Source organism: Pundamilia nyererei, unplaced genomic scaffold (genome assembly GCF_000239375.1).
Source record: "Pundamilia nyererei isolate P.nyererei 1_Seehausen unplaced genomic scaffold, PunNye1.0 scaffold00213, whole genome shotgun sequence".
Classification (NCBI taxonomy): Eukaryota; Metazoa; Chordata; class Actinopteri; order Cichliformes; family Cichlidae; genus Pundamilia; species Pundamilia nyererei.
This window is the reverse complement of record NW_005187614.1, coordinates 123,456-145,023: the sequence shown is the minus strand read 5'-3', so window position 1 is coordinate 145,023 and position 21,568 is coordinate 123,456. Positions and strand designations below refer to the sequence as shown.

Here is a 21,568-nt window from a genome sequence, read left to right as displayed (position 1 = left end):
AACGCAAAAATGAGTGAGGCTGCGAATCTGTGGAAACGTGCTTTTAATTCATTTGAATAAAACCAGCAGACAGCTCCCTGTTGTGCACGGAGGCGTCCATCTCCAGACTTATCTTCAAGGCCAACGCGATTCATAACAGAGTACAAATTTGTGTAGAAACAATAGCTACAAAATTATAGCTCCCATTGCTTGGCAACATATCTGAATGAATGAATAAATCAAGCAACTGACACAGGCTTTAAAAAGTGATCGATTTAATCAGTGTAAAGATCCAAGGCTTTGGTTGGAGCACGCTGAGCTTCTCACCAACCTGCAAAGACACTACAGGAAAGCGCACCCTGGTAACAACGCGAGCATTCGACAAACGGCTGCAAGTATTAATGCAATTAATCAAACACAATGTCTTCTGAGCTGCTAGCACCACTCGCACGGTACAAAAGCACCACAACCAGTAGGAGGAAAACAAAAAGGAAAGAGCACATTTCAAGCAGCAGCTGCTAATTACAAGACTTTCACAGATTGTTTTTGAAGTTACATTCAAAAAAAAGGAGAATCGTCATCACGGCTTTACAAAAATATACATTTGTGGGCATGCACGGAGCAACGCTACCTGTCGCGTCTGGCACTTTAAAAAAGAAGCTAAAACCAGGAGATCCCCGTCACTTTACAAAAGCGAAAACTTGAGAACAAATGGCACTTACTGTAACTATAGCAGTGAAAGATCTCCGGGGAAGCATCGCAGCTACACGCACACGTAAACAAACGCTCCCGCCGACACGGCCGAGAGCCGAGGCGCGATCAGCAGACACGCACGGACACAGTGAGAGGATTTCACTTCCACCACATGTATTCTTATTCAGGAAGTAAGAGTCTCTACTAAAATGAAATAAAGGTAAATGTTTAAGAAGAGGCTGGTTATATTTGATTGTAATGTCCTAACGTCTCCTTAGAAAACACCTCTTATCTCAGCATTAAGGCTTTAAAGAACCTCTTAACTTTTGGCTTTGACATTAACCTTTTTTTTTCCACGTTCTGGTGAAGTTGGCAGTAAACTACAAACAAACAGCCCGCTGACGCTCTATTTGTACAAACCAAAATCAGCTTTACACACAAACATCACATGGCATGTGTAACTCGATTTGTATCAGCTGAGTGCAGTGACAGATATTCAGGCCTCTGCTGCTGTAGTGCTCTGGTCTTGGCTCCCTTCAGCGGCGGGACTAAGCGGTCCCGCCCACCACAGGGTCAGGACGTTGTCCTGCCGGGTGTCTTGCTGTGACATCACAGCGCCGCTCCCCTCCGTGTCAGAGGCCGAGTCACCCTCGCTGTCGCCAGGCCACGGGAACTGCCGCTGGCCGCTGGATGTTGCCAGCAGCGGCATGAAGGGATGGATACTGTAGAAGAAGAAGAGAAGGACGGAGCAGCAGAGGGGGGCAGAGAGAAGATCCAGGAAGGGACACATGAAAAATAATGGCGTGATAAGCTGTGAAAAAAAACTGTTTCTGCTAGCGTGACATGACTGCACTTTCAGCTATTGCACACGCAGCATCACGCTTGAAAAAAGAAAATGCACGATTCATTTCACAGAAAACAACTGAATTACCTCAGGCTTTGCCACATTTTATACATTACTGCTGCACATTTACACCATCTGTGTTTAATTAAAAGTCACTGTTTCATTTTTAGTACATCATTGGCTTCATTCTCTGCAATCACGTATTCACAATTAAAGCTGTTTTTTGTGCCAGAGTATCCAGAATTATTGAGAAGCTGTGGTTTGGTTTTCACTCTCTGCTCTCACAAAGCAGTGACATGCTTGACTAAAGCCAAAGCTGCTCTGTCACTCAATGCTTTGGATCATTTGTTTTGCCTCCTATGATTTTGTGAAAAATGACTGCATGACCCAAACAGCCTGACACAGCAAAACAGCAGCATAACTGAACAACAGCGTAACATAAGTGAATTAGAAAAAGCTGAAACTTTGTTAATTGCTTTTATTCAGTTTTGTTTCTACCGAACAACAACGCAGCTGATCAAGATTAGCTTCACCTTTGTAAAATAACACTTTTCCTCTCGTGTTAATTATTGAGAACGATCCACCTTCAGTCTAATATTTTAAATGTTTTCATTACTGGAATCTAATCTGTCAGTGAGCTGGATTAGATTAGTAATCATACCTGACTCCGTTGGTGCAGTCCCAGTACGCCTGGAACCTAAGCTGAGGCTGCAGTAGTTCTTCATTACCATCAGGAGGCGCTGTGTGGGTGTCCCATACTGACACCACTCCCTCCGTGTCTCCACTCAGCAGGTACCTGCCAGATCTAAACGCACACAAACAGAAACACGAGTGGGAATCGGCTAATACGACGATCCTTGCTGCTATTTAACACAGAAAAACCAGACGAATCACATCAAACTCATACACAACAGGATCACTGATGCAGTTTCCCTGTTACTTACTGATCGAGGTCAAAGTAGATGCGCTGATTAGTGGCCACGTTCCTTTTAAGAGAAAACACAACTCTTCCCGGCTCTCTTAGGTCCCAGCACAGGATTTCTGGATCCTGCACACACACACACAAAAGAATTTCCATGAAATCATTCGTTCCCAAGCCTAGATGCTAACTTTATCCATCACAAATAACTGCCACACAACAAAAGGCAGTCAGAATTTATCTTCACAGCCTGTATATAAAATTTGGACATAGCCACACTAAGGTCATTTTGGGGTTTGAAGCTTTAATATTAACATTTTTGCCAGCGTTAATGTTTTGGAGCCAGAAGTCAGCACGAGAGAGACTTCCAAGTTAGCATGATTAGCAAGCTGCATCAATAGGTTTTGTGTGCTACACGCAGTCACTTTCATGCATAACTGTAACAAGCTGATAATTCTTGATTTCACTACTAGAACATGAGCCATAAGCATCTTGAACAGTCTGCACCTCGCGGCGGGACATGCTCGTCAGATAACTTTGGTTAAAAATGTTCCCAAAGGCACAAACTTGGCTAAGTAGTGCAGTTCAGTAGCTGAAATTAGCAGAAGTGAGAACCAGGAATAAAGCAGTCTCTTCCTCAACTTCAGCACTGACTAATGTCCAAGTTTGAAAAACCCAAAGATCATCAATGATGGAGAAGCTCAGGTTGATCATGATCAAATCACAAGTCACTGGGAAAGCAGCAAATATGCCATTTACCAACATCTGTAGTTTTTCAGCCTCAGGTTTTGCCACTTGATAAAGCTTCAAAAAGCCAAACTTTGTCCAATTTCTGTTCTGAGGGTTGAAAACTCAAACACACATCTCTTCAGAGGACACAGAGTACTTACAATAATCATAGATAAAACAATAAAACAAGAACTATCAGACTTTTGATTGATAGCTATTACTTTCAATTGGAGCTCTATTAAATTTAGGACCTACCATTAATCTTCCTTACACACTGCTTTGATATCATTTCTTCAGATTAGAGCGAACCTGTAGCTGAATTAGCTGGCATACAGTTTGCAGCAGGAGAATAATGTTAGATGCTAGCTTAAATATTTCATTTTAAGTTGCTGACACATGCTGAGAGGACTGAGTATCATGTAAAGCTTTACATCATACTTGTGTATTTATATTGTGCAAAGCAACATCAGTTACCTGCTTAACACCCAAACACAACTGATAGTTTGTGTGTGTTCAGCAGCGATTGTTACCTTCGGGTATCTCTCTGCTTGAAGCTGTGTGCGAGTCTGTTCGTGCGTTACCTTGCGGCCGCCGGTGTACAGGTAGTTGCCGTCGGGGGAGAAGAGCAGATGGGTGAGACCTCCGTGGTGACGGGTCGGCAGCAGAGCCAGCAGGGTGCCGTCCTGGCAGGAGTAGAGGCCAGCGCAGCGGGAGTAAGAGCCACAGGCGTAAACAGATTGGCAAGGGCTGAAGCCAAAGCAGGAGATGATGCCACTCTGGCCTTGCTTTTTCACTGCGGTGAGGACAAGAGAGAGCATTTGGCAGCGCTTTCAGCACTTTATAGTTCACAGGACACAATTTGCAGTCTCGTCGACTCAAAGTTGACTTTTTGGCAGTTCAGACATTCCTGAGTCTGTCCATAAAAGCAACAGATTTCTCAGTGATTACACCAGTGAGCCAACGGATTACAATCTCAAGGTGATGATGGTGTGTGTTAGTTAAAACCTTTGCTGGATCTGCCTCTGCCAATTTAGAAAAAGTCATTCAAGTACATTAAAAAAAAAGAGCTTCCAGTGAAATGATGCCATATGAATGTGAGACGGAGGAAAGAAATGCATCACAGTAAACATTGTGTTCTCCTTGGTTTTTGTCAGAAGTACATAATAAAAACGCTTCTTGTCAGTTTGTTCAAGGAGGCTTCAGCCTGTGAGATGTGACAGCCAGCTGTCAAACAGCAACTCGCTGAAAACAAGAAACAACCGACTTCACATTATCCTCCCTCTCACGTCTGTTTACTGTCTATGGGTTTCAATTTCTCACAATATTTCTTGTGAATCCCAAAACGTTGATTCTGTTCATCTGGACGAAGCGTTTGGTCACTCATGCGAGCGGCTTCTTCAGTCTCAGCTGACTGCACGTTTCCCCAACCTTATAAACCGACCAAGTGTGTGAACTGTGTCTTAATTCCACATATTTCACATACGAGGGTCAGTACTACAGGCAGAAACATGGGTTCCCCAGTTTCACCCATTGTGGCCAATTTGTATATGGAAGAAGTGGAAAAGAGGGTTTTGTTATCCTACCCTGGGACACCACCAAGCCATTGGTTCAGGTATGTAGATGACACCTGAGGGAAAAATCTAATCTCAGGACGTACCACAATTCATGGATCACATTAACTCTGTGGACCGACACACCAAATTCACCAGGGAGGATATAAAAAGTGTTAGCGTTCTTAGACTGTGAGATTTCCATCAGTAATGGGGGACATCTAAAAGCTGACGTGTACCGTAAACCTACACATACGGATCAGTATCTAAGGTTTGACTCTCATCATCCACAGGAGCACAAACTGGGCGTCATCAGGAGGCTACAACACAGAGCGAACACCATCCCCACAGACACAGCGGCCAGGGAGGCAGAAGAACAGCACATCAAGAAGGCCCTGAGTAAATGTGGTTATCCCAGCTGGACCTTTGTCAAAGCTGGGAAGGCGCCTAAAGAAGGTTCCAGCCGATCCAGGACAGAAGGACAACCGCTGCCTAAACAAAAACCTGTAGTGATCCCATGTGTGTCAGGAGTATTGGAGCAATTGAGACGCATTTTCTCTAAACACTGTGGCTTTCAAACCCCAAAGCACGCTGCACCAAAAATTTGTCACCCCAAGGATCGGGTCCCCCGACACAAACAGAGTAATGTAGTGTACGCTGTTAAGTGCCAGGAGGATTTCTACATCTGGGAAACAAAACAACCCTGGGCTAAGTAGTTAGGTGTTCTGTGTTGTCCTAACTCGTCAGGCCAGAACTCCACAGTCTATTTCCACCTACAGGCCAGTGGACACTTTGAATGATGAGGATGTAACATCCTGGACAGGGAGGAACGCTGGTTTGAGCGCGGAGTCAAGGAGGCCATTTACGTGAAAAGGGAAAGACCATCTCTGAATCGAGGAGGGGGCCTAAGGGTACATCTGTCACCATCTTACAATGCTGTGATTGCAGCCATTGCATCAATGACCAGTGGTCATGGATCATTGGTGATGACAATATGCAAATTAATGATTTAGACTGACTGTCCATGGTTTTCCACTGGTGCTAGTTTCAGTTATTATGCAAATACTAGGAGAAACCTGCAGTCAGCTGAGACTGAAGCAGTCATTTGGATGAGTGAACAAACCTCTTCCAGTGAAAACGCTTCATCGAGATGAACAGAACCTTTTAGGATTTACTTACCTGGATGCTCGAGCATGCATCACGACATTTCTTGTGAACACTATTTATTTATAGCTGCAGTTTTGAGTGTCGTTGAAGTTTGCTCACAATCAGCAAAACATCCAACACAGAATGCGTTAAAAATGACGCTGCTGGTAACAGTATCATCAGAAAGTCAGTGTCTCACTGCAAACTGACACTTCTTCAGTCACTCTGACAGCAGGACTTCACCGCTGTGAAGGAACAATGTGTTTATAGCACAAGGGTGTAACCTTAAAGCAGTGTTTCTCAAATGTGGTAACAGTATCCCTGAGGGAACTCCAATTTAATATCCTTGTTTTCAGTACAGTCGTTAACTGCTGTAAAACCTCACACAAGAAGAAAGCAATAAACACAATCACACCGGCTGTGAGCAGGAGGCCAGCTTCTAATATTTTAATGAAAAAAAGACAAACTCAATTTGTGGTTGAAATGTAGCAGCTGAAAGCGCGAAGAAAGAGGTGATACACATATTTGTGTTTGGCCTGATGAAATGAAACGAAAAGATGTTAAATGGGTTTTACGTCACCCGAGGAAAGCTCATCGACAAGCTTCAAGGTGAAAGCCGGTGAGACGTTGACGACTGACCTATTGTGGGTCGCTCCTCACAGTCTCTGCCCGGGCGCTCGGTGTGGAAGACCCTGACCATTTTGTCAAACCCGCAGTAGAGCTGCGCGCCATCTGGAGAGAAGCACAGCGAGTGAGCTGCCGTCAGCTCGTCCAGGTGATTGTAGGGTCGGAAGCTGGCTCGCACCTCCCCGTAAAATGCATCCCACACATGGACGGGGTTGTCACGGCTACTGCTGGCTAGACTGAAGAAGAGGAGGTCGAAATAAATAAATATGAATGAATGATTTAGAAATGAATGAGATGAACAAACTGAGCTAACGGAGGGAACAACTAACATGTACTGCAAAACAAACATACAGCTACATGCTTCGCCTCATTATGAAGACAAGGCCGCAGCACATTCTTATTGATCCGCATCAGGGCCAAAGACTGAGCCATGCCTTTTTAACTCTAATTATTGAGCACTGAACAAACGCTGAAACATCACTGCCGCTCAATTAGACAAAGGAAATTAGCCCCCGCCGCTGCTGCCGTGTTCTGTTATGGCCCCTGTGAGCCGCGGCTTTATTCCAGAGCAGGGAAATGCCCAATTATAATGCTAGACTGCTGCTAGCTTGGAGCCATGCCTAGAACTCAGCGCAACTTAACCGAGCCATAACAGGGGCCCTTATTCCCTCTCTACAGGAGGGGCATCAACAACACACGGCTTTTGGCAGGCAGATAGTTCAAGGAGCGCAGAGGGAGAAACAAAACAGCGATGTGAAAAGAGGGAGAGAAAGGGTAAGCAGGAGACATGGCTCTCTTGCTTTGCTAGATGTTTTCTTTTAATCGTCACAACCGCAGTCTTTTATCTGACTGCTACAGTCAGTCGGTGTACTCTGTCCGACCACCTGACTGCGCCCTGCAGGAGCTCCTGTTTGATAGATGGCAGCGATCTGAAGACAATCGCGAGTGTTTGCTGTCAGTTTCCATCAGCATTTGGATTATAGACACGACTCGAGCGCTTCGCTGCCCGCGAGACTTTTGTTGATGATTTTGGTTTGTCCAGCTCCAGACCCTCACCCACTAACATGGTGAAAGCTGTACGATGTGAGGATGTCGGTGCCAGTTCTGGGCCTTGATCCACTCAACTGCTCGAGGGTCTGACTGAAGGATGATGGGAGTTGGGGGAGTTGGGGCTGAAGGGTAACACACCACGAAAACTGCTGGCAACCTGACCTCGGCTCATTAGCTCAGCCTTACTTCTCTCACCGCAGACGATAAGCAGCCTTCACAGCGACGGCTGGATGCTGCTGATGCTAACTTTCCTTCACAGCACACACACACCAACACTCAGTGATGTCATAATTGCCACATACTTGCTAGAGTGCACCCTTCTAAACACAAAAAAAGGAGAAGGAGATGAGAAGCAAAGCCTCGAGTCAGGGATTCACGAGGCCCTTTAGGTGTTGTCTGGACTCAGGAGTGCTGTTAGCGGGCTGAATCGCACTGTGGGCCTCAAACAGGCGAGCGGATTGCGACGAGGCGGACGAGATGCAGGCCAACTCTTCACTCGTAATGAGAGACATCAGAAAGCTTTTACAGCTTCCCTCCTTGCAGGCAGCCAGCTTCCACAACCGCTGCACATACCTCTGGGATCAAAGAATGAGACACAAGACTACAACAAAATCTTCTGCATTCAGACAGTCTATTAGATACACTGCAGCACAAAGCAAAGCCGACAAATTCACCGGGAACCCGATCCAACCACCCGAGATTAGAAACTGACACAAAACACAACCCGGTGCTTTTTTCAGTGTATACACATTTCACCGTCTCCAAGGTGGACTTGAAGCGAGAGGCTTAGGGAATAGTTTGAAAAAGACCAGGTTCAGCTCACAAGCACGTGTCCGGCTCCAAAGAGTTCATCTTGGGGTACCAGCAGTAGTCGTAGATGGTGTCTCCTTCTGCCATCCGCAGCACTGGACTCTAGCAGAGAATAAAAGAAAAGACAGACAGTCAGTAACAGAGGGACTGAGACCTCCTGCATTAAGAAATGTAGGCCAAAGGCACTGGCTGGATCCATCAGCTCTGAGGCTGACACTAAATAAGTGGCTACCCAGAAAAATTCAATTTCAAAAGCCAGTGGAAGCATGCGAGAAACAGAGCAATCAACAGTCAATCTTCTCCTCTCATTACAAAGGCTGCGAGATTTCAACTAGAGAAAATGGATTATATTTCAATTATTTTTGTTCAGTGATCCCAATCAAACCAGCTTGTAATACAATTAAAAGATCGACTCACTACTTGACATTTCGCCCCGACCAAAACACAAAGTCCATTTTATTCCCACAGATTAATCTTCACTAACGCGTTTTATCAGGCAGACGTCTCAAAGGACTTTTGTTTATTGCAACAAAAAGCAAAACTGACGTTTAGTAATAACCTTCATACACATCATAAACAGGGAAGCTCCAGATTAGACTGAGACTGCTGACCTTTACAAATGAAGGAGTCTTTATAGCTACGTTCATCTTTCAACTGAATTTAAATCCATAAAATAATGAATATTTGCTCTAACATTTGTTTGTTGCTTTCTCATTTCCTGTCGCCTGTCCGGCCCCCGATGGCAAGCTATTTGTGTACTCACCATTTCAGGAAGCAAGTCCCAGTTGTAGCTGTAAATCTCTGGAGGGATGTTGTACACTCGGAGGACATTGTCTGCACTGTTTGTCAGGATACAAGAACCATCAGGAGCCCTAGGTAAGAGGAAGAGGAGGGATGACAGATCATTAAAGACTAGAACAACAAGTACTCGGGCTGGGTTTGTGTGCATGTTAAAGTAACACAAAACACAAACAATACTAAAATATATGCAACTGCACTATAGCATGTAAGCAGCTCGTACACAGACAACTGTATTTATAGCATTAATTAAAGAAAACTGACCTTTTCTGGGTCAGAAAGGTAAAGCAGATGTGTTATAACTGGTACTGGTAGGTTTGAGTCTATTACCCTAATTCTCTCTGGCCTCCAATTAAATATCACATTGATTTTAAAATCCTATAAAATCTTAAATAATATTGCACCTAGCTGTCTTATTTGATCAAAGCTCAGGCTCACAGTGTCGGCCTGCATACTGTTCTGCCCAGACTACATACCAGTACTCTGCCCATTGGAAGCAACCAGTGAGTTCAGGCGTGACATTACTGGGCAGTGTGGTTGTAGCAGCATCTATTGTGCTCATGCAAACAATGATGGAACCTCACATGTTGATCTGATGCCTTTCCGAGAACTCCAAGTCCAGTGGCAAAGCTCAAATATAGCGGCACCCCAGTGCTACCTACCTCTCAGCCCCCCTGCAGATGCACACAGTATCCATTTCAAAGCCTTACGTCGCCTTGTTTTTGTGTCTAAGCCCAGTATGTAACAACCATGAATACGCCCCTCGCAATGTTTTCTTCATATATAAAAAATAATTTACCATTTGCAGCCTTTCAGGTAGTTCTCCGGCAGGTTGGAGTACTCTGTCCAGGAACCAGTCAGCATTTGAGGGTTCTGGGTAAAATCTAAGCTGAGCCTGGAGACAGAGAGACAAGGACGTCCGTGGTCAAAGAGGCGTTCGCAACAAGCTCACGCACTCCACTAAAAGCTAGATCTCACATTTATTAAGAGATGAGCACTTAAAGGTTTATAATTGAAGACAATTTTAAAGCTCATTGCTATTTTAGGCACACATCATCCAATGAAGTCCCTAGCCTCAGTCAAACACGCTCTGTGTATAAAACACAGTGGAAACTTCCAAGTAATAAGCTGCTTCATTTACACACAGTGACACTACAGCTGATTGTTAATTAGATTTCTATTAGTTGACTACATTATTTTTCATCCTGGGTCATTTTCTCCAAATTTTAGCATAATGATGTCTGACAGTCTCAAAATGATGAATCAGTTAATGCTCTGGTGCTTTTAGCTGCCCCACTTAAACACGAGTGTCAATTAAAAAAGCACTTCTCAACATCTAACAACACATCATTGCTAAACACGACACTCTCACTGTCACTGATAAACTTTAAGCTTCAAACACATGTTGACTGCATTGATTGGACTGTTAATTATTTCATCTGTTCACAGTCTCCACCCACTCAGCCAAGTTCTGCACTGCTTACATAGTTGGTGGCTGGAGCCTATCTTGGACTCACATAGGTCTAGAGGTTACAGCCTAGACAGGTTGTGCATCCACCACAGAGAGACTGTAACTCGTTCATGCACAGAATCACCGATTAACCCCACATGCATGCCTCTGGAGTATGGGAGGACCATACCTGACACATACTATACGGCCTGTCACCTTAAATTTGTTTGATGTTTTATGCAAAGGATTTTGGTTACTTGGCAGATAATTTTAAGGTCGTTGCTAGGCAACATGATGTTGTTACAATGTCCAATACAGATAAGAACCTTCAGAGGCCCAAGATGTGCATTTGGTTGCTCAGCGCCGGGTCAAGTAGGAGGAGTTGGGGGACAAACAAACACATAGTCGGAGATTTCATGTATCACAGTATGAAGTAAAGACCCAGTGTTAAACAAACACCGCTCTAAATGCTCCGTTTCAGACAGGTTCTTCTACTCTTGCGACTTGTATGACAGGAAATACCACTGTTATGGTCATTTCAGGGGCGCAGCTCTGGCTGTGAGTACAGAAGCCCCGCCCACCTGTTGTTCACAAGGATAGCTACTGTGAAGCTACCTGCTGGTTTTTGAAGTCCTGCACTAAAGCCACGAGATGAGCGTTTCCACTGTCACCATCTTGGGTGCAACAGGCCAGATGAGATTGTGCCTAGACCGTGAAACTGCACACTCACTGGTTGATTCTTTTGATTGAAAAGTCATTAGCCAATAGTCTAAGGAGCTTAGAAAGAAAAGCATCAGGACTTCTTTAAGTTGCTTGAAGATGTTTCACCTCTCATCCAAGAAGCTTCTTCAGTTCTAGGGTCAAATGGTGGAGAGTCCCAGATTTAAGCCCTGTGGGAGTGTCCCCCCGAGAGGGACAAAAGGACCCCCTATTGATCCTCTACCTAATGACATGAGCCAAGGTGTGAAAATGATTAGACTACGATGACCTGGATGTCTGAGAACCTTCACAGACTCATTAGTCAATGAGCATGCAACTCTAAACCATAAGACCTTTTTTCTCTCTCAATTCAATGCAATCCAAAATAACCAACTGCGCCCATTAACTTCTGCACTGGCTTCCTTTTGTTTTTACCTGAAAAAGACAAATTTACCAGCTATGCAAATTTTAACATAAAAAGGGTGTAAGAAAAATTAAAAAGTAAACTTCATACTTTTTAAAATATTTTTCAGATGATATCTTCTGTGTTCATCTGCTACAATCTCTTCTAGCAGTTTCTGCCTTTTTATGAATGCGCATCTTGTATCTCAACTCTGCCTAAATATTGCAAACTTTCTCTACGTTTAAATCTACAAATAAACCTTTTTTCTTCCACGTACTGTTGTCCGTCACCGGGGCTCTCTGCAGATCCATCACCGTTGTGTTCCTCCTCTGGTTTTGGCCCTTCTTCTCCATTTTGATGGTATTCTTCTTCTTCCCCGATGACTACTACCTCTTTCCCACTATGACCTCCCTCCTCACACTGCAGCAGGTCTCCTGTTCCTGACAGCAGAAGCCAGATTAAACACAGGTCATCTGTAATCTTAATTTATATTAATATATGCATATAATCTTGAATTAAAACAGAAACAATCCTGTACCTTCTGCTGTTTGGGCTGGCATTCCCTGCAGCGAGCTAGGCTGTGTTGGTGTTTCTTCATGCCTCTGACCAGGCTCCACTACCTGATCCTGCCCCACGCCCTCCTCACTCATCCTCAGCCTCTTGGCAGATGGCGAAGCCCCTTCCTCTGAGATCTCCCCTGCACTTCCAGGCAGTAAAGGTGGAGGCTGTTGAGGGGGCTCATTATCTGCTTCGGAGTCCTGCCCTGCACCACCTCCACTTTCACCACCTCCCGCAGAGTCTGACATCTTTGTTTACCTCCCTCTCTCTCTCTCCCGTGAAGCCCTCCACCCAGCTTTCAAGCGCCCGGTGTCCAGCGGTCGCTGTCAGACGTGGGTGAGGTAGGTGCTACTGGGGTAGTGCTTCCTCCTGCAGTGTGGATGTTTGAGTCTGTTGGGGTACGAGGACATCACAGCACCCACCAGCCTAGGAAACATTGAGTCGAGAAAACATGAAGACGAGAAAAGCGAGACCAACAATGAGCTCGTCAAAACAACGGAAGACCATGATAGCACGTTCACGAAAACCAGGGGAAAAAACCCGTTAAGTCAGACTGAAGATAAAGTGAACGTGCAGCTGCTGTGAGAGGCGCACGTCACTGCCTCACAGCACACACCTGTGGCTAGTCGTGACTGCCAGCTGCCTCACCAAACTAGCATACGCGTCTATTTGGTCAAGTTAAAGCTTGAGCGATACATATTACATTCTTTCTACATGTCCACGCACGCCCGGTTGCTATTATACATAATGGATGATTCTGGTAAATAAATCAATTAGCGACATTTGCTTTAGCTTCTTGTTGAGCGTCCCTTCACATCGGAGCACACACTTTAGCCCAAGTTAGCATTAGCCTACGTTAGCAATCTGATGCTATATACCTGTGTTGTGGCTTGCCTGGCCTTTAGTTGTGTTCGCGGTTTGGCCGAAAAGCAAAACCCGTAGAATCAAGAGTTTCACCAAAAGCCGGAGAAAAAGACCGAACGCACAAAACTAATCGCCGTCTTTCTGCTTCGGGACTTTGTTTCCCTTCACCATCTCATTACGAGAAGTTGTAAACACTGCGGGCGGCCATGTGCTTCAAACTATCGCGAGAGTTCATTGGACGAGACGCGCTCAGTGAGTGCTGATTCTATTATGTGCGGATAAGCGTGATTCATAACAAGATGTCTTCTTGGTTTTTTACTCAAACTTCATAGATAACCAAAGAACACACACAGAGTCGGTCACAGCTAAATGCTATTTATTTAGTATTTATTTTGTTCTTCAAACAAAAGCCAAACTATTTACACTTCTTTTCAGTTGTTCTTTTCCAAAACATTTTCATTACATGTATGCTGTTATTTTAACAACATTCAACGACGTATTAAGTGAAGGAGCTGGGCTGACTGGGGTATAACCATGAGTCCATCATTACAGTCGGTGTTACAGTAACCAGCAAAACTGAACCAGGTAATCCTTCCATCTATAGCTTCTATCCTGAAGCAGGCGGGTCAAGCTGCTCATCAACCAGGGTCTTTAGACACAATACTGTGGTTTCTCTGATCATAAAAGCTTTTGTAGTGCAGTAAAATAGACTGATGATTCATCCATCACAGTATAAGCTTTTTAAAAAAATGTGATAACATTTAAAGTAATAATTCAATATCAATTCAACAGTTATGACATACCAATGCCAACTGTGGCTATTTCACTTACCTATAGAAGAAAACTGCACACCACACCCACAGTTGACCAGAAACTTTTAACAAGTCTAAACTGACGGTATTCAATAAACATCAGTTTCCATTTGGATAAAAAACTGCATATGTTTGGTTATAAAGAAGGAAAAAACAAACAAACTATAGAATGACTAAAAACACGAATCTCTTAAATTTAATGAGACATACAGAGTAAAGACGTGGTCCGAGAAGACCTTTCAGATTTCAGACACACCACAGCCTGGTCGCTTCCGTATCGATTCAGTGCCATCACTGATGGTCAGCAGCACTATTACATACACAGATTTTAGTGTCAAACCCCACAAATACTACAAACCATCATGCATGCCTGTTCTTACAAGCACTCCTATAAGACAAGTGTGAATCACTATGTCAAAACTGTAAAAAGATCCAACTCCTAAAACATTTTATTCCCCTGGAGTGTAAAGAAAACAAATCAATTTGAGGACGACCTGCCATTCTGGTTCAGTTTTGCCCAGGACTGTATCCAACAACAGATACGACACAGCAACAAGCACGTGCTCTGAGATGAACCTCTGCATATCACCCAGTAAGCCCAGCTCCAGGCAGCACAGACTTCAGCCCTTTGTCAAGCCTGCACCTTCAGCAGTAATCTAAATAGGAAATCTCAACGAATCCACACTTTATTTGGATCAAAACGAAGAAAAAAAAAGGGCAACAAAAATCCAACCACCAGTAAAATTAGATCAACCAAAAAGCCCTCATTGCTCTATTCTTTAGTTAACTAGTATCTTTAAAGTAGATCACATTTACACTTTTATACAGGACAAGTCTGTCAGCGAACAGACGTCTTGTTAAAACGCTCTTTAGAGTACAGTTAACGAGGTGGTTTCCAACTTAAACTGAGAACGTTTTCATTAAGCCATTTCAGACTGAACTATACAATTTAAGGCATGTTGAACAAAGAAATAAAGCAAAAGCCATTATGGAGAAAACTCAAAAACACTAACTTTTACATTATTTACAAAGCTCAGCGTTTATGCTGCTGGGCGTTGATGCTTGTGTGTCTTTGTGTCGTTTGATATTGTGTATCTCTGGTGTGTGTGTGTGTGTGTGTGCATGTGTGTGTAGACATTGTTCCAGAGGAGAGCCAATGTAACTTTAGCTGAGTGTGTGCATGTAGTGTGTCTGCCTGCTCCTTTGGACTTGAGAATTTATGTGACAAATGATAGTTTTGTGTTTTGTTTTCAAAAGTCCTTTTTTTCCTTGTACAATTCTTTCAGTTCATCCAGTTCCACAGCAGCAGCCTTTTGCGATGGCTGAGATGTAATCCGGCCACGTCCACCAAAACTCATCCCAGCACACTGTCTCTGACATCTGGGCAGGAGAGCGGCTTGTCGGTCCCAATGGCTAGAAGACCTTTAAGACCACCATCCGAGAGTTTTCCGGCTGAGGTGGATTATGAACTTCTGGGCAACGCAGGCCTTTGTATCCTCTTCTTAGATGGAGTGTGGGATTAAATCCTTAACCGAACACTTCCAGCAAAAAGGGGATGAAGAGTTGATAAACCTGCAACTTCATCTGTCCAACGTATAATGCCATTGGCCTGCCCACACTGAGGTCAAAAAAAGTTTCTTAGGGTCTAAGTTCAAAAGGACAGGTTTAGGGTTCACTGGTTCATGGGTTGGCTGTAGATAAGATCCTCCTTGCAGAGGGCAGCAAATAAAGCACAGCCAGACTCCTGTGAAAACACATAGAAAGAGTGCAAGACATAATCAGCAAAACTTGGACACAGGCATTAACAGAGGACATGACTGTATATAAATGATGGAAGTGGCAACTGTTAAAAGTTCTGTTGTGAAGCTTTGAGCTGAATATTTCCACTGTGGTGTTTTTGTGATGAACAAGGGTCAGCGCTTATTGAGACACCAGGACATAGACTCACAGGCTACCCCACTTTTTCATGCTAACCGGCACCAAAATTTGTTAAATGAACATAAAGTTTCAGCAAGACTTGAAATGCCCACAAGACCACAAAGTCTTTCACCAGAAGAACTTTAAATAAGGTCACACTAAAGCTTAGTTTTCTTGTAGCCTTCCAAACGCCCTCTGCTGGACGTTAGCGAGAGAATGCGAGTTACGGCAACGCTACACTGGCTTCACTTTTTATTCTGGCTGCTACATCTAGTTTTATTACAGCCTTACAATGATCATCTACCACAATTTTAATTTGCCACATAGTTAATTATCAATTAATTTAACAAATCCATGAAGGTGCGGAAAGCAACCTGTAACTTTACGAAAGCTTCATTGACCAATAATTTTTGTCATAGATTGTCAGCAACCTTTTTCCTGCTGACGGAAACAAGTCAACTAAATGAAAATGTATGGATACTTCCATCAGCAAATAACAAGATGAAGATATTCTGGAGAGACTAGATCCAATCTGAACCAATTCATTAAATTAAGTAATCTCCTCGTGCAGTGAGGTTAGACGCACAAATTTGATCTTCCCCGGAAACAGCAAGTTCTTTTGTTTTGTTTTTGAGGTGGCGGGAAACGACACAACTCCCATCCTTGTTTCTCATGAAAAAGCAACAATTTTGAGGCTTGAGAGGAAGAGAAGACACATGTACACAGTTCACACGTCAAGGAAAATAAGAGGTTTTGCAAAACGTGTGGAGCGCCGCTCACCAGTAAAAACACGACAAATTCTAGATTTTGGTCAAATCGATTTTAGATTTACTATATTTAGTCAACTAAAAGAATTTAGGCACCTAAATTATGACTAAAATTAAAAGTTTTAGTCAACAGACTAAATTTACTGTGAAAACTAACACTGTAGAAAAGCATTAAACAAAAACAAAAAGGATAAAAACAATTAAAATCCTGGAAGAACATCTTACCAATGCCAAGCACTTGTCCTCCGGTAGTCACTCTGCAGCTCTTGAGGCTGTCATCAGTGTCCATCTCTTTACTGTGCGTGTTGATCAAACACTCTTGGTGGGCTCTTTGTAGCCACTGCAACATCCATTTTGATAAGTAGCTATCAGTCAGTCTTGGAGCCACTGCAGCATGGCCACCACCTCAGTCCATGTGGTTTTACGTTCCTTCCCCGATTACTTCAGGGCTACTGGCAAACTAAACTCTCAGCGAGTCCCATCTCAAACTAGATTTAAAAAACAAAAAAAGATTGGTTTTCTTGAAGAACATTCACTCCATATAGTCAATGAATTTTCCTTCATCCATTTTGCATTTTTTTTCTTTCTACTCTGAAAGGTAATACAAAAATATGGTTATGTACAGGAGGTGGGAGAAGACGAGCTTCTCGAGTCTCTTATTTCAGTTTGGGAATTTCTTTTTCAGTGACTTTGTCAAAGTCGTAGCAATCCTCCTGTTGTAATTGTGCTCCCATCCCCAAAATTGTACCTCACAGCTTGAATGAACAAAAGTGCATAGGTGAGTCGGTGAGGGCAGGGTGCGAGTGCTTTCGAGGGCCGAGGTGAAGACGAGAGCACCGAGCGGATGCGCTCATACCGTCCTCTCAAGTTCCCCCTCCAGGGTTTGCAGCCCTGCACTCGGTTCTCCACAAAACACAGCCCCATCCTTGATTTTTCTACCTCCGCTCCGCGGCTGATCAAGTCTCAGGACCCACGACACAGATCTAGTTAGAGGATCCTGTCCATGTTGTTGTGATGCCTGCCACTCTTCCTCAAAAACAACGAACCAAAATAAACAAAAACGCCACCACACCACTCAATGTCCTTATGGCAGAAGCGCACTTGCAAACCCCACCCGTCTCATGTGGGAACAAAAAAAAGATAAAACAAAAGAATAAAACTGCACCCACAGATATCCATGTGGCTTGTAAACAACCAAAGCTCCAGTATGGAATAGAAAGAGTCCTTTCTTTAGTCACCATTTGTACGACCAGGATTGTAGAGGCAGTGTGTTCAACTGTATCCATCTCGAGTTTGTCTCTCTCCTCCACTGTGTAAATGAAAAAAAAAGAAAGAAAAAAAAAAAGACCCCGCTCAACTCTTTGAAGCTTTTTTCGGTTTTGTTTCCATTTTTGAAATCTTCTGAGGAACAAAAACAAAATCTTGTATCAGCACGGGTTTCTTGTCATTTTTTTTTTTTGGAATACATTCAATATTTTCTTAAGAAAAGAAAAATAATACACACTTCACATGGCAAAAAATGAAAAAAAAAATTAAGGAAAAGAAAATTAAAAACACACAACAAAAATAGCAGCCCCAAGTGCTCATCTTAGTCCAAATACTTTTTAAACTTTGTATATAATGTATATATTTATATATATTTTTCATTTAAAAAAGAAAACTCGTCATTATCAAATTGCAACAACGAATATGTAACACAATATGCTAACATTTCATGCACCGCTCTGTGCACTTGCACATTAAGATGCTGTATTTTTTTAATTGTTTTTTTGTGGTTTTCTGTATTTCAGAGTCAGAAACTCGACACCTTTCATTCACAAGTTCGAGAGCTGACAAAAGGCAACGTGATCACACCCCCAGGAAAAACACGCTGGACTAAGCCTTCCGATGGATCACCCCTAGACTCAACTAGAAATATTTACCATAGAAACGTACATACTTTACATACACTGTGCTGAGCACTGACACGCACCACACTCGCTCTCAAAAAGGAGTTAATGTCTCGATGGCCATGCACCCTATCCAAGTTCTTAGGCACAAATGTGCATTCATACACATACAAGAAAACAACAACAACAAGAAAAATGAGTACCTGTAGTTTTAACTCATTTCTATGAACAGTAAATGAACATGTACTCTAAACACGCACACTGAAAATCTCACTCGCATGCGCACACAGTAATGTCCCTCATGATTCGCCACGTCTGCTTAGTCCCTTTCAGGTCTAGAGACGGCTCCCCATGGGGAGAAGCTCAGGGAAATAAACTAGTGGTGGTCGTCATGTGATGAGAGCAAAGCTAACATTTACAAATATATGCATTTCTGGTTTTCTATCAGGGGATGAAGAGCTGGTGAGAGAAAGGATGTGTTGTGCAATTGCCCTCTCTCTCTCTCATAAACACACACACACACACACGAGCATTCAGTCACACCCATAAAACACACACGTCCTTGTCTGGAAAGGACCACATACATACACACACACACTCTAAACATGAATACAAAATGACTATCCAAACAGAAAAGACAAAAATGGCCTCTTATGTTTCATACATCTTGGTAAGCAACAAAAAACAACTTGTGCAGACTGTATATTACTGACACAACTCAGCCGCCACACATCAGCCACTCCCAGTCGCTCATACACATTCACAAAAATATTCACTTCTAACTAACCCCATTTGTTTTCTTTTTTTTGTCGTTTTTCTTATTTCGTTTTTTTAGGCAAGTGCAAATCTTCAAGTTTTTTTATAATCCATTTTTCAATAGCTTTACTTTTTTATATAAACGTAAAAAACAGAACCAAAAAAAAAAAAAAAATGCTAAACAAGAGAAATATCAACAGTGTTTGTCTTTTGAGAAAGGATTTGCTCTCTGATAAGGTTTCAACTAAAGGTCCCCCTGAATTTGAAAACCTAACGTCCCGCCCGCTCGGCCCTGCTCGCTGTTTTCACCGCCGCCTTCCAGTTCTGCTGCACACGCCGATAATGTGCACGTACACACACCGTATGCGCACTGATTCTGAACACGCACGCATACACACACACGAACAAAAAGAAAAACTATTCAAATCCCATCTCAATAAAGTGCATTAGTTCAGTATAAGGTGCTTAATCTTTTGAGTGCCAGAGGATACCCATCATCCTTTTAACCTCACCGCGCCTCACCCCCCCTCTCCCCTGCTCTAGTGATCAACTGGTGCAGCAGGGAGCCCTTTTTATTTTTTCTATCCAGAGGGAAAGAACGAGTGGGAGGCGCAGAACTGGGCGCCTCCACTCCACACCTCCCCCTCACCATCATGCTTGCCCCCCTTTGTACCCCACAACCCCCAGTTCGGTTCCCCCAGCAGTGCACATTCGTCATCAGGTTTGTCTGATTAAAAGACAGAAGGCCTCAGGTAGCTATTGCTGCTGCGCTGCGTCACATCAGTAATCCTCCACCATCTCCATCTCATTCAGGCTCATACACTCGCCCGTGTTGTGGAATGAGTACCCTGCAGGTAGGAGAGGGCACAGGGAAGAGAGGGGAGAGAGTACACCAAGATTAGAGAAGGATGGCACAAGGGGTTAAAGGCTGGCTTAGACACTGACAGGAGGGAATAAAGAAAACTATATCATAAGAAGAGGTCTTGGCTTCTTTTTGGTTTCTTTGCCGATTCGGATTTTGTCTGAAAAGGTTTTCGGAAAGCGAATAAACAGCTGCAGTGTTAGCATTATAAGGAAGGGCCCACTGCAAATTACACTGTGTCAGAGAAGAGTGAATAAGCTGTGTTTATACTGTTTTACATATCAACAAGTTGGACTCTGAACGCTCCCTGAGACGGAGCATTGGTAGCTAGCTGATTTATTATTGCATCTCTACTCTCGGTAGGTCATTTAAGCAGATCAGTGTTATACAGTGGAAACAACCTGGTTTCACTTCACACATAATCCTACTGCACAAATGACTACATTTTCCACTTTGCGTTTCCATGCTAAGCATTTCCTCTAGTGAGTAACTCATGTACTTGATCTGGGCTCTGAACTAAAAGCTGAAGGTGGGTGTGAATAAAAACGACGGCTACGAAAAGGATCGAAAACTAACTCAAACTAAGCTGTGTAAAAAAAACTGGCAATATGAACATATACTGGGAACTATAACCAACACCAACAGTACTAAATACACTCTAGAAACCTAGTGAACAAAAAAAAAAAAAAACTGGACAGAAGAAAACTAAGAAAAACACTTTTTGGTAAAGCTGTCCATGTACGTGGTGAAGAAGTTCAAAGGAAAAACCTTAAAAGCTCTTGAGGTCGCGTACCTAAGATGCTGGGGTCAGAGTGCAGCATCATGGGCTGTTTCTTCTTCATCTTTCCTCCCTGGTTATCATAGAGACCAGCCTTGCCCATGTGGTTGGCCTGAAACATGGACTGCAGAGTGTTGGGATTCATACCTCGCATTGAATCCTAAAAAACACAAAGCAAAAATGATCACGATCGTAACAGTGCCAGGTTGGACGTGACCCTTTGATGTTTCCGTTTTCTTTTCGAGTTTCAATCCAGGAGACTCCTCATAAAGAAATTAAAGTTTTCACTGTCTATAAAAAGTCTTTAATGCTGTAGTGAAGTTATAGTTGTAGTAAAGGAGAGCACTCATTGATGCTGTGTTAATAACAATCCTGCGTGTATGGCTTAGAGGCATGTCTGCATTTACCTGCAGAGGGAAGTTCATGTTCAATCCAGCCACTTCCTTTGATAACTAGGACACAAAGAGAAGAGGAGGAATTAAAGCCACTCTCCGCCTGTTAATAATACTTTTAAACACATATGTGCAAAGCCTGACCTTCATCCAAAATATTCACTTCCTACAATTTCAATCCAGCTAACCACAGAAGGTTTGTGTGTGAAACCACGTCCATAATGTCTTAAAGAGGACGCGTCATGCTTTTATATATTACGTCGCCTATCAAAATCG

The 21,568-nt window shown here is 43.2% G+C and overlaps 2 protein-coding genes and 1 long non-coding RNA gene across 6 annotated transcripts in view; all 3 read right to left on the bottom strand.

The window, feature by feature from the left end:
- Positions 1-237: 237 nt before the first annotated feature.
- wrap53 (WD repeat containing, antisense to TP53) lies at positions 238-13,371 on the bottom strand. 3 transcript variants are annotated; one of them, XM_005748093.1, is made up of 11 exons: positions 13,134-13,371; positions 12,236-12,681; positions 11,975-12,137; positions 9,945-10,040; positions 9,111-9,219; positions 8,361-8,449; positions 6,500-6,723; positions 3,746-3,957; positions 2,461-2,564; positions 2,178-2,321; positions 238-1,394 (listed from the first exon to the last, which is right to left on the bottom strand). In XM_005748093.1, the coding sequence occupies exons 2-11, from the start codon at positions 12,501-12,503 to the stop codon at positions 1,169-1,171; spliced, it is 1,635 nt and encodes a 544-aa protein (XP_005748150.1). In that variant the 5' UTR covers positions 12,504-12,681; positions 13,134-13,371; the 3' UTR covers positions 238-1,168. The 3 variants fall into 3 exon arrangements, with proteins under 3 accessions (XP_005748150.1, XP_005748152.1, XP_005748151.1); XM_005748095.1 differs by having other exon boundaries at positions 11,975-12,131; XM_005748094.1 differs by lacking the exon at positions 13,134-13,371 and adding an exon at positions 12,872-13,100.
- A 107-nt stretch (positions 13,372-13,478) lies between these two features.
- LOC106456428 (uncharacterized) lies at positions 13,479-18,037 on the bottom strand. Its single transcript, XR_001290556.1, has 2 exons — positions 16,841-18,037; positions 13,479-15,675 (listed from the first exon to the last, which is right to left on the bottom strand). It is a non-coding gene; the product is annotated as an uncharacterized LOC106456428 (long non-coding RNA).
- Positions 18,038-18,133: 96 nt separating this feature from the next.
- Positions 18,134-21,568, bottom strand: part of gigyf1a (GRB10 interacting GYF protein 1a) — a 21,588-nt gene continuing 18,153 nt past the window's right edge. For both annotated transcript variants that reach the window (XM_013914651.1, XM_013914652.1), the window contains exons 23-25: positions 21,308-21,352; positions 20,916-21,060; positions 18,134-20,108 (exon numbers count right to left, since the gene is read on the bottom strand). In XM_013914651.1, coding sequence (XP_013770105.1) covers positions 20,041-20,108; positions 20,916-21,060; positions 21,308-21,352 — 258 coding nt within the window. In that variant the 3' untranslated portion in view covers positions 18,134-20,040. The remainder of the gene's footprint in view (positions 20,109-20,915; positions 21,061-21,307; positions 21,353-21,568) is intronic.